The sequence below is a fragment of the Chanodichthys erythropterus genome, chromosome 15 (genome assembly GCF_024489055.1).
Source record: "Chanodichthys erythropterus isolate Z2021 chromosome 15, ASM2448905v1, whole genome shotgun sequence".
Lineage (NCBI taxonomy): Eukaryota > Metazoa > Chordata > Actinopteri > Cypriniformes > Xenocyprididae > Chanodichthys > Chanodichthys erythropterus.
The window spans coordinates 14169555-14182500 of record NC_090235.1 but is presented as its reverse complement, the minus strand read 5'-3'; the positions used below and the strand labels follow the sequence as shown (position 1 = coordinate 14182500).

At 38.3% G+C, this 12946-nt stretch overlaps 1 protein-coding gene across 5 annotated transcripts in view; it reads left to right on the top strand.

The window, feature by feature from the left end:
- Positions 1-12946, top strand: part of akap9 (A kinase (PRKA) anchor protein 9) — an 89645-nt gene that overhangs the window by 46515 nt on the left and 30184 nt on the right. For all 5 annotated transcript variants that reach the window (XM_067411317.1, XM_067411319.1, XM_067411318.1 and 2 more), the window contains 3 exons: positions 368-606; positions 5460-5622; positions 12627-12839. In XM_067411317.1, coding sequence (XP_067267418.1) covers positions 368-606; positions 5460-5622; positions 12627-12839 — 615 coding nt within the window. The remainder of the gene's footprint in view (positions 1-367; positions 607-5459; positions 5623-12626; positions 12840-12946) is intronic.

Below are 12946 nucleotides of genomic sequence, written 5' to 3'. Positions count from 1 at the left end.
ACAGAAGGAGAGTGTGTTAAGTGATGTGGACGTCTCATATCACATGACACTCCTGTAACTCGACACCCAAAATGCACAAAAGACCCCGAACAAAACCTCATCCTTTACTTGTGTGAGATCATTCATGTCCGTCTGTGATTTCATCTGCTGTCTCTAATATCCCACAAAAACATGTTTCATTACTGACGTTTGCCAAGTCAGACTATTAACTTATAAAGCCCTTTTCATAATTTCAGTCCGGGCCTGTTTAGGAGACACAACATCTGCCTTTTATTTCTGTAATACTCAAGATGAATGTTACGATCAGTTAATTTACTCTCTGTTTTGATGTCGGTGAAGTAGCAAATCCCTTCTGTCCCGTACACAGACGCGTCCTCTGAGAGTGTCCAGGGCAGCGAGACGGGCGCGGATGACGTCAGCGTGTTTTCAGCAGAAACTGAGACCGATGAAGGGCTGGAGATGTCGCTGAAGATCTTGGGGGCGGGACTCCTGCACCCGGAGGCGGAGCTCCAGCCGGAGAGGGAGGAGCATCTGATGAGCATCAGCACACGACTGCAGAGCGCCGTAGAGAAGCTGCTCATCGCCATCACTGAGACCACCACTCAGGTACGGCAAGCACAAGCAGCCAAAATAAAAACTTCAAATCATCATATCAGAATGATTTCTGAAGGATCATGTGACACTGAAGACTGGAGTAATGATGCTGAAAATTCAGCTTTGATCACAGGAATAAATTACACTTTACTATATATTTACATAGAAAACAGCTGATTTTCATTGGAATAATATTTCACTGTTTTCACTGTGCTTTTGATCAAATAAACGCAGCTTTTGTGAGCAGAAGAGACTCTTTCAGAAACTTTAAACAGTCTTAATGACCAGTATGAAACACTACCTGACAGATAACTTTTGACACACATTGGGAGCAGGATTAGGTCATATATTGAGATTGTGTGTTGGTTAAACACATTGTCTTTGGATCATTAACTAGCGCTGCTGGTTATATCAGATGGACTCTCCCATGAGGCATCAGGGCTCAAAGTAATGCTCAGAGGAGACACGTTCTGTACAGTGGGCGGGGCCGGTCGCCTGTAGATACCAGCAGATTTGCATAATGCTTTTGGTCTCCGTGGCAGCAGCTTAACATCCGTAAAGCTGTGGGCGTGTGAAGTAAAGCGAAACCGTGCTTCACAGTCGTTTGTGTAGCTTCGCTCTGATCATCACTTCCTGCAGGAGATAAATATCTTGAATGCTGAATTTGGTGATATTTATATTTTATGCCACAGATTTAAAGATCAGCTCTTGTTCCACTTGAAATGTGAGCAGATGTGCACGTGGCGATTAAAATGAAATTCTCTTAAGCTGCTAATGCTGGAGTTTTCAAACTGGGATCCGTGGAAATGTTTACAGAAAATGTAAATAAATAAATAATATGATTTAAATAAATAAATAAATAGATTAAAATATATAAATAAGAAATGGATTAAAATACAAATTTAATATAAATAAATGAATAAAATAGATAAATAAATATTAGATTAAAATAAAAATTTGATATAAATAAGTAAATAAATAAAATGAATAATAAAATTGAAAAAAAATGAATTGAAAAAAAAATGAATGTAAAAGTTAAAAATAGATTAAATAAATAAAAATAGTTTAAAATAAAAAGCGATAAATAGATTTAATTAAATAAACAAAAAAGTTTAAAATACAAATTTTATATAAATGAATAAATAAATAAATAAATAACAAATATTAGATTAATAAAACAGTAATTGATTGAAAAAAATATTTTTATAATAAAATAAAAATGTGATATTGGTAAATTAATAAAATAAATAATAAAATTAGATTCAAATAAACAAATAAATAATGCATAGTAAAGTGCTATAGTGAATGAATGAATAAATAAATGACAAATAATAGATTAATAAAATAATGGAGATCAAAAAGATTATTATAATTGTTTTAATAATATAATAAGTTTTAAACTAGTAAATTAATAAAATAATACAAATTATTAAAATACAACTTTGATATAAATGAATAAGATAAATAAGTAACAAATGTTAAATTTAAATAAAAAAATTATAATAATAAATAAATAAAATAAAAATAAACAATAAAAAGATTTTAAAAATTATGAAAGTTAATTTAAAATAAATAAATAATAATAAATAAATAATATAAATTTTTAAAATAGATAATTATGTTACATTATTTATATATAGTGAGTAGAAAAACGTAATAAACAAAATAGTTTTCAAATAATATTTTACCCATTTATATTTATTTTTCACAGTATAAATTGGGTCTTTATAAATATACATTTATAGCAGCCTTTTGCATCTTAAAGATTAAAAAACCCTTATCTTATGTAATCGGAGCCATTCCTCTGTGAAAGCAATGAAAAAACCACAGCAAAAACAGCTGTAAATCAATACAGCACTCATAAATCTGAGCGAAAACATTTAAATCCAGCAGAACTGAGGATTTACCAGCGGTTTGTGGTGATCAGTCGCTTTCATGGCTTGGTTAATCATGTTATGGCTTGTTCAAGAATGAAGATTCGTGTGGGAGGAGCGGTTAATCAATAATGTTGTTATCAGGGAGACTGAGAAGAGAAAATAATTACTCAAATGGAACCAAAGCGCCACATTCCTGATTTATAATCGTCTGAGCCTTTAAACGTCTCATTCTCAGTTATGAGGAGCAGGAATCTAGTCGGACAGGCTGGGGCAGGGTGCGGGTGGGTGTGTGTTAAATCAACCTGTCACTCACCTGCAGCCCGTGTGACTCCGCCTCCCTGCCGACGTATCACGCACATGCTCACTAACAGGAAGTGCACAGCTGATACAGAGAGAGAGAGAGAGAGAGAGAGAGGGAGATGATCTCCCCCCGGAGCGCTGCTATGGTCTGTTCTCACTTGTTAATGAGGCCCTGCCTTTTCCCAGCGGACCGTTGCCACGGAAGCATGGAATTGTTAATGAGTTTCCAGCAGGAGTAACCGAGGGAAAGTGAACAAGAGAGTCCTGGTGATTTTACAACTCTCCGGTTTGGATTTCTAAGCTACAGGTTGGAGTTTTGCTCTCCTTTAGTTACCGATCTCTGGAATTATTTGGGATTTGTTCTCCCTGACCGGCCATGTGTGTGTTTACCAACACGGTGGCTCTTCCATAGAGATGTTAACTCACCCGTCGCTTGACAACTAGCCTCAAACGTTAGAGTCGTGAGCGAAGAAGGACGGCGCAATGGATTCCTATCGGACGTATTGGAATTCCCAAATCCTGCGTGACAGCTGGCTGGATAGCCAGGATCAGGATATTTACGAGGTGGAATCGCGCATCCCGTTGCCGCGACCCTTCCCTCTCAGCCACATGCTGCACGAGAAGAACGCCGTGGTGGTGCAGACGCAGATCTCGCACGTCAACCAGCGGGACAACGGACACCTGCTCAAAGTCGTCTCCAAGATTTCCCTGCCCACTCCTCCGTACACAGTAAGTGTGTGTGGTCACCTAAGCAGGTGCTTCCTCATGCAGGAGATCGATTTTGACCTTTGAGAATCATACGGAGGAAGGTTTACAGCGCTTGAGACGTTCAGTGTCTGTATAGTTAGATAAGAGGAGCTTTTGTACACGTTGACTGGGCTGTAATGAGATTCCAGGGTGTGTTTCTGTGTATGAAGTGTTTTGTGTTTAGACTCGTAACACGAGATCGCTCTCACTGTCGTGTTTTTATAAAATCCTTTTGTTGAAGTTTCTCGCCGGTTCACTCTTGACTCTGTAACCACATCAAGCACTCAGAGACTTGTTGACATAACTGAGAGAATAATACAGAAAGATAGATCAGACGTGTGTGGCATTGAAACTAAACAAGCATTTTGTAAAGAAGTCTATTTAAGTTTATTTGAGCAAAAATACAGTAAAATTGTGAAAAAATATTATGATTTAAAACGGCTGTTTTCTATGTGAATATATAGTAAAGTGTAATTTATTCCTGTGATCAAAGCTGAATTTTCAGCATCATTATTCCAGTCTTCAGTGTCACATGATCATTCTAATATGATGATTTGATGCTCAAGAGCTTAAAGGATTATTTCACTTCTGAATTAATATTTTCTGATAATTTACTCATCTTCATGTCATGTCAAGATGTTCATGTCTTTCTTTCTTCAGTCGTAAAGAAATTTTTGAGGAAAACATTCCAGGATTTTTCTCCATATAGTGGACTTCACTGGGGTTCAACGGGTTGAAGGTCCAAATGTCAGTTTCAGTGCAGCTTCAAAGAGCTCTACATGATCCCAGACGAGGAATAAGAGTCTTATCTAGAGAAACCATCAGACATTTTCTTAAAAAAAAAGTGATGCTCCACGCATGACGTAATCATGTTGGAAAGGTCACGGAAGTACTGATTAAGTGTGTACAAAGTCAACGTCAAAGCCTAAGTCAAACAGCCTTTACAAAAAAAGGTAAAACAGTGAAGTTGGACGATGTTTGAGTTTTTCGTCCTACCGCGGTACTTCCACCTACATCACACGTGACCTTTCCAACATGATTACGTCATGCATGGCGCAGTGCAAGACGAGCATTTGTGGTTAAAAAGTGTATAATGTTTATTTTTTAGTAAATGTCGGATGGTTTCTCTAGATCAGACTCTTATTCGTCGTCTGGGATCATGTAGAGCTCTTTGAAGCTGCACTGAAACTGACATTTGGACCTTCAACCCGTTGAACCCCAGTGAAGTCCACTATATGGAGAAAAATCCTGGAATGTTTTCCTTAATTTTCAGCTGAAGAAAGAAAGAACATCTTGGATGACTTGGAGGAGAGTAAATATTAATTTATTTTTTTTAATTCTACTGACCCTAAACTTATGAACGATAGTGTATATATGCAAATCACTTCTCATGTAAGATCTGCATTCTGGCTTATTCTGAAAACGAGCGTCACATGATCCACATTCCTGTAAACGTTCCTAATAAACCATCATGCATCTTTTGTTCCTTTCTGGTAATATTAGAAATAATCTCTCTGGGTATTTATTATGATGCTTTTTTAATAATTCCACAAAGTAATGTAATAATCATGTCCCTCAAACCAGCACACACAATCATAACAAATCGCTCGATGAAGGCTGTAATGATGCCCTGCTCGTCGTTCATTACTTTAATTCACTCCAGAAACTCTTCAGTCACTGGATGTGTTTCCACTGCCTGCCACTGCCTTTTCTCACAGATATAGATCAATGTTTTTATTATAGTAGATATTCTGAATTTACATGACACTGATGTCTGATGAATACTGGCATATTTGTTTGTTTTTCTAATTATTTGTTACTGCATTCATAAAGCAGTAGATCTTGCATCGCATGCCATGGAGTTCAATCCAGTTCAGAGATCAGTCTGAAAGTCTGAAGAAAATGTTTATAATCATCATGATCTTTCTGTCCCCCTCTCAGCTGGAACATGCGCGGATCACGCAGACGGAGCTGATGAGGGAGAAGTTCAGGCACAATGAGGAGATGGAGGAGCTGCTGCGACGACAGGAGGAGCTGCAGGAGCGTCTGTGTGAGGAGGCCAGAGCGCGCGAGCAGCTGGCGCTGGAGCTGCACAAGGCTGAAGGTGTGTGTGTGTTTGAGGAGGATCTGTGTGTGTGTGTTGGCAGCATGTGAGTGTGTCAAAGAGGTGGGTCGTGTTTGTGTATACACAGTGTGTATCATAACCCTTAAAGTCAGCATGAAGCTGCAAGTTGCGCTCATCTTTTCTTCCATATTGTATCGTATTTCAGAATGAAATGTTTTTTTATGTACTTGCAGTTCTGTGTCTTCAGTTTAGTGTGTGTTCTTTACATGAGCTGTGTGTGTGTGTGTGTGTGTGTGTGTGGTGACAGCAGTGCAGCTTCTGGTTTTTGAGCGGAGTTTGATCTAGATCAGGGATTCCCAGTCTTTTTTTTTAAGCTGGACCCCTTTGAGCTAAAATAAGATTTTAAGTCAATATTTGAATAAGTTAACAACACATTCACATGTTCACTGTTCACTGATAAAGGGTTAGTTCACCCAAAAATGAAAATAATGTCATTAATTACTCACCCTAATGTCGTTCCACACCCGTAAGACCTTTGTTCATCTTCAGAACACAAATTAAGATATTTTTGATGAAATCTGAGAGCAATCAGACAGCAATTTAACACTCTTGGATTTAATCAAAAATATCTTAATTTGTGTTCTGAAGCTTAATGAAGGTCTTACAGGTGTGGAATGACATGAGGGTGAGTAATTAATGACAGAAATTTCATTTTTAGGTGAACTAACCCTTTAATGGGCACACTTAAAATAATTTAGTTTAATTTTACACTTATTATTGTATAAATTTTTAGTGTTTTATTTCAATTTTAATTTATAACTTTTGTGATTTTATAAATTTTTACTAAGTGTTTTTTATTGTTTTTATTTTAAAATCATTTTCCCATTTTGATTTACATTTTATGATTTTATAAACATTTACCAATCATTGTATTTTGATTGTTTTTATTTTAAAATAATTTGTCTATTTAAATTTGCTATTTTTATGATTTTATTAATTTTTAGGAAGTTTTATTTTGATTGTTTTCATTTTAAAATCATTTACCTATTTTAATTTTATATTCTATGATTTTATTAATTTTTAGTAATCGTTTTATTTTGATTTCCTTTATTTGAAAATATTTTTTTAAATATTTATTTTAAAGTTTTATGATTTTATTAATTTTTAGAAAGTTTTATTTTTTGATTTTCATTTCAAAATCATTTACCTATTTTTATTTTATATTCTATGATTTTATTAATTTTTTAGTAATTGTTTTATTTTGATTGTTTTATTTGAAAATATTTTTTAAATATTTATTTTAAAGTTATATGATTTTTTTTTTTTAAACAAATCACCTGCAGTTTCCTCACAAAACAGTGAGACACAAGGATCAGTTTTCTCTTTCACTTCTGAAGAAGCTCAGGACAGACAGTTGATTGATCGATCTGTGTGTGTGTGTGTGTGTGTGTGTGTGTTGGTGACAGCAGTGGCTGGTACTTTAACAAACACACACACACTCACTCCAACATTCAGAGACTTTCTAACAGACCAGCATTATGAGTGTGTTGTCACGGTTACACTCTTTTGTTTTATTCATTTTCTTTGTGCGTGGTGGAAATTGGCATATCGTAAATATTTGAATGTTAGATTGTTTAGTTTGCTATTTACGACTAAACGTTTACCATAGTCATTTCACAAGACAGTGTGATAGCACTGAAACAGACAGTGACACAGATCACATGCTGCTGTGATGGATTGTGGGAGTGTCTCCCTGTGTGATGTTTGCTCTTCTCTCACTAATTTGTCATACTGACGGTCATGTGACATGATTCCCCCACATCAGACCTACTTGGACAGTCACTTAAAACATAAGTGAATCTATTACTTCACGAACCATTTTGTGTTCATTTAGGTGCGGCATATTCTTCTGAAATTAGTCTTTAATAGTTTTCTTTAAATTGTCGTGACCTAAATGTTTGTCGCGTTAAAACATGTAATCTGATAATATACCTCTGTCTCTCGCACGAATGAGTGCATGTTTGAAACGAGAAGCGTGTCATCATCAAACTGGCCTGCAGGAGTGTCTGATGTTCCTGTGAGAGTCTGTGGTTTGATCATCTTTTATTATATTATTCTGGCGCGTGTCTTTACATGACTGCTGATTCTGTGTTCAGTGCATATGAACCGTCACTGTGTTCATATTTACAAGCATTCGTTCAGCTTCACAACTAATATATTTAAATGCATATTTAAATACAGGAATGTGTTTTTGCATTAGTTGTGCAACAAGTGTTATTTCCAGTGTTTCAGTTATCATGCTGTTCTTATTCATATTTCTTGTGTAGTCGTGCTCATAGCTTTTGTTGTTGTTTCAGTGGCTGTGATCTTCCGTCATGTGTGTCGAGTCGAGCTCTTTTGTTAGTGTGATCGCTCACTGTGGCCTCATTTCATTTGCAAATGACCTTAAAGAGTGTCAGATCTTTGTCATTAAATATTCATGAGTTATTGCGTGCCTGTGGCTGAATGAACGACTATCCCTCTGTGTGTCTGTATGTGGAGCGGTGTTATTACATACTGCTAAACTCCACCATGAGCTTCACAAGTGACACAAGTCTCGTCCTGCAATGTTCTTTTCCTCATGAATATTCTGTTAAACACACTTGGAAGATGTTAATGGTTGAACTGAAAGAATGTTGATTCATATTTCTCCTGAAGTGTTGGTGTTTATTGAGTGAGATTGAGGGGAGAATCAGTGACCTGTAACAGATTTGGGGCAGAAATGCTTTGTTGTGTTCAAACCCTGTTAACCAAATAGAGCCTGACGTGTGTGTTTGTGTGTGTGCTTGTGCAAGTGTGTGTGTGTGTGTGTTTGTGTTTGTGCGAGTGTGTTTGTGTGAATGTGAATGTGAGTGATTGTGAGTGTGTGTTTGTGTGTGAGTGTTTGGGGGGGGGGGATCCCACAATTTACATCTATTTCCCTATGTTTCCCACTATTTCCCTCTATTTCCTACTATTTCCCACCATTTCCGTCTATTTCCCTATATTTCCCACTATTCCCCTCCACACTATTTCCCACTATTTTCCTGTTTTCCCTCTATTTCCCTCCACATTATTTCCCTCTATTTCCTACTATTTCCCACCATTTCCGTCTATTTCCCACTATTTCCCTCTATTTCCCATTATTTCCCACTATTTCCGTCCACACTATTTCCCACTATTTCCCTCTATTTCCCACTATTCCCCTCCACACTATTTCCCACTATTTTCCTCTTTTCCCTCTATTTCCGTCCACACTATTTCCCTCTATTTCCTATTTCCAACCATTTCCCACTATTTCCCTGTATTTCTCATTATTTCCCTCTATTTCCCACTATTTTCCTCTTTTCCCCTGTATTTCCCATTATTTCCTTCTATTTGCCACTATTCCCCTCCACCCCCCCCCCCCATTTCCCACCATTGCCCACCATTTCCCTCTATTTCCCATTATTTCCCTCTATTTCCCACTATTCCTCTCCACACTATTTCCCACTATTCCCCTCCACACTGTTTCCCTCTATTTCCCTTTTTTCAACAATTTCCTTCTATTTCCCACTATTCCCTTCCATACTATTTCCCTCTATTTCCCCCATTTCCCACCATTTCCGACCATTTTCCTCTATTTCCTATTATTCAGTCTTTCCCACTATTTCCCTCTATTTCCCACTTTTCCCCTCCACACTATTTCCCACTATTTCCCTCTATTTCCCACTATTTCCCTCCACACTATTTCCCACTATTCCCCTCCACACTATTTCCCACTATTTTCCTCTTTTCCCTCTATTTCCCTCTATTTCCCTCCACGCTATATCCCTCTATTTCCTACCATTTCTCACCATTTCAGTCTGTTTCCCACTATTTCCCTCTATTTCCCACTATTTTCCTTTTCCTTCTATTTACCATTATTTCCCTCTATTTCACACTATTTTCCTATTTTTCCCTCTATTTCCCATTATTTCCCTCTATTTCCCACTATTCCCCTCCACACTTTCCCCCCCATTTCCCACCATTAACCACTACTTCCCTCTATTTACCACTATTTTCCTCTTTTTCCCTCTATTTCCCACTATTCCCCTCCACACTTCCCCCCACCATTTCCCCCTATTTCCCACCATTGCCCACCATTTCCCTCTATTTCCCATTATTTCCCTCTATTTCCCACTATTCCTCTCCACACTATTTCCCACTATTCCCCTCCACACTATTTCCCTCTTTTCCAACAATTTCCCTCTATTTCCCACTATTTCCGTCCACACTATTTCCCACTATTTCCCTCTATTTCCCACTATTCCCCTCCACACTATTTCCCACTATTTTCCTCTTTTCCCTCTATTTCCGTCCACACTATTTCCCTCTATTTCCTATTTCCAACCATTTCCCACTATTTCCCTGTATTTCTCATTATTTCCCTCTATTTCCCACTATTTTCCTCTTTTCCCCTGTATTTCCCATTATTTCCTTCTATTTGCCACTATTCCCCTCCACCCCCCCCCCATTTCCCACCATTGCCCACCATTTCCCTCTATTTCCCATTATTTCCCTCTATTTCCCACTATTCCTCTCCACACTATTTCCCACTATTCCCCTCCACACTGTTTCCCTCTATTTCCCTTTTTTCAACAATTTCCTTCTATTTCCCACTATTCCCTTCCATACTATTTCCCTCTATTTCCCCCATTTCCCACCATTTCCGACCATTTTCCTCTATTTCCTATTATTCAGTCTTTCCCACTATTTCCCTCTATTTCCCACTTTTCCCCTCCACACTATTTCCCACTATTTCCCTCCACACTATTTCCCACTATTCCCCTCCACACTATTTCCCACTATTTTCCTCTTTTCCTTCTATTTCCCTCTATTTCCCTCCACGCTATATCCCTCTATTTCCTACCATTTCTCACCATTTCAGTCTGTTTCCCACTATTTCCCTCTATTTCACACTATTTTCCTATTTTTCCCTCTATTTCCCATTATTTCCCTCTATTTCCCACTATTCCCCTCCACACTTTCCCCCCCATTTCCCACCATTAACCACTACTTCCCTCTATTTACCACTATTTTCCTCTTTTTCCCTCTATTTCCCACTATTCCCCTCCACACTTCCCCCCCACCATTTCCCCCTATTTCCCACCATTGCCCACCATTTCCCTCTATTTCCCATTATTTCCCTCTATTTCCCACTATTCCTCTCCACACTATTTCCCACTATTCCCCTCCACACTATTTCCCTCTTTTCCAACAATTTCCCTCTATTTCCCACTATTCCCCTCCACACTATTTCCCTCTATTTCCCACCATTTTCCTCTATTTCCCATTATTTTTCTCTATTTCCCACTATTTCCCACTATTTTCCTGTTTTCCCTCTATTTCCCTCCACACTTCCCCCCCCACCATTTCCCCCTATTTCCCACCATTGCCCACCATTTCCCTCTATTTCCCATTATTTCCCTCTATTTCCCACTATTCCCCTCCACACTATTTCCCTCTATTTCCCCCATTTCCCACCATTTTCCTCTATTTCCCATTATTTTTCTCTATTTCCCACTATTTCCCTACACTCTGTTTTCCTCAATTTCCCTCTATTTCCCCCTATTTCCCACCATTTCCTTCTATTTCCCACTATTTCCCTCTTTTTCACACTATTTCCATCTATTTCCCACTATTTTCCTCTTTTCCCCTCTATGTCCTACCATTTCCCTCTATTTCCCACTATTTCCTTCTATTTCCCACTATTTCCTTCTATTTCCCACTATTTCCCTATTTCCCACTGTCCACTGGCGCAGAGCAGAATAAGCATTTTTAATTCATTTGTAATTCAACTTCCATAGGAATGAACTAAAAACACTTGCTCTGCTGCTGTGCGCATTTTACTTTCGCTTTCAAATTAGCGGCAATTGGGTGGGTTCATTATTCTTGATGAAAAACACAACAACAAAACAGTACAATGACAAACTCACTTTTACATTTCACTTTGAAACCAAATCTTCCGCTATCGTCTTGTCCGTCAGAAGTGAGGCGAAATGGGTGAAGTGAGGAGAAATCTGACTCCGGCTGCTGATCTGTGCTGCGACTCTTGAATTGAGCAGACGCCTTCAGTTTTTAATTGTAGTGTCTGTTCTCTAACTGAACAAAATGATTTTTATTAGGCTACTATAAAAAATCAAAACGACAGTGTGGGTGGGTGGGTGTGTGTGTGCGGGGGTGGGCAAGTGATGTAACAGGTGTAACAGATGACCACTGGTAACAGGGACTATCGCAGCAAGCCTAGTGTGTGTTTATGTGTTTGTGTGTGTGTATGTGTTGCTTTTGTTTATCTGTGTGTTGTTTCATTCAGCTGGAGTGTCACATTACACATGCAAATCAATGAAGTGTTATATTTTACTTCAGACGATTTGTTATTTTTAGACATCTTATATCAGCTGCCATGCCCACACAAAAACAAACAACATTCAGTGTTTCCCTCAGGATTCTGTGAGACTGTGGTGGGTGGATCTCTGTCCCTCTATGGGCGTCAGGGGACATGTGTCTGTAATGTATACAGTGACTTCAGTCTTCATTAGATTCACACTTGTATTTTAGGAAGCCAAACAATAAGAATATAATAATAGTAGTGGTGTTATATCTCACAGAATTCTCAAATGCTAAACGTTAAACACATGCCAGAGTTGTGAACTGAGCCGTTCTGAGACCTGGAAAACACCGGATCATGAGCTGGCCGCATGAGTAAAGTGCGCACATTGCTATGAAACACGCAGCACAAACAGACTATATACATATTTAATTCAATTTAATGAAATCGCAGTCTTTGATAAGGGCAAAAAGCCATATCGCGCTTTCAATTTTAATTGGTTTGACCGATACTTTGCCAAAGCAATGACGCAAAATACAGTTAGAGATCCTTAATGTTATTGTTATCCTGTTGTTTCAAACCAAATGGCTGTTTGTGAACTAGGATGGATGCTGTCCAGTTTAAATGTGAAGCTTTATCATCACAGTAGTAACCGTGGTGATATGTTTGTGTTCAGGTTTGATTGACGGCTACACCGGCGAGCGTCTGGCGCTGGAGCAGCAGATCCGCGAGCATGCCGAACTGCAGCTGCACCTGGAGCAGGAGCTGCATGTGACCGGCAGCCGTCTGCAAGAACTCGAGCAGGAGCGACAGCAGATACATGACGAACGCCAGCTGCTGTCACGACAACAGGACGCCATGAGAGACGGGGCGGGGTCTCGAGAGCTACGTATGTCACGTGTCTTATGTTCGCTGTGATTTGATTGGTTTAAATCTCTGAGAAATTATATGTGATAAACACTGAAGCTGAAAGTGTTCATGGGTAAAATCAGAGTA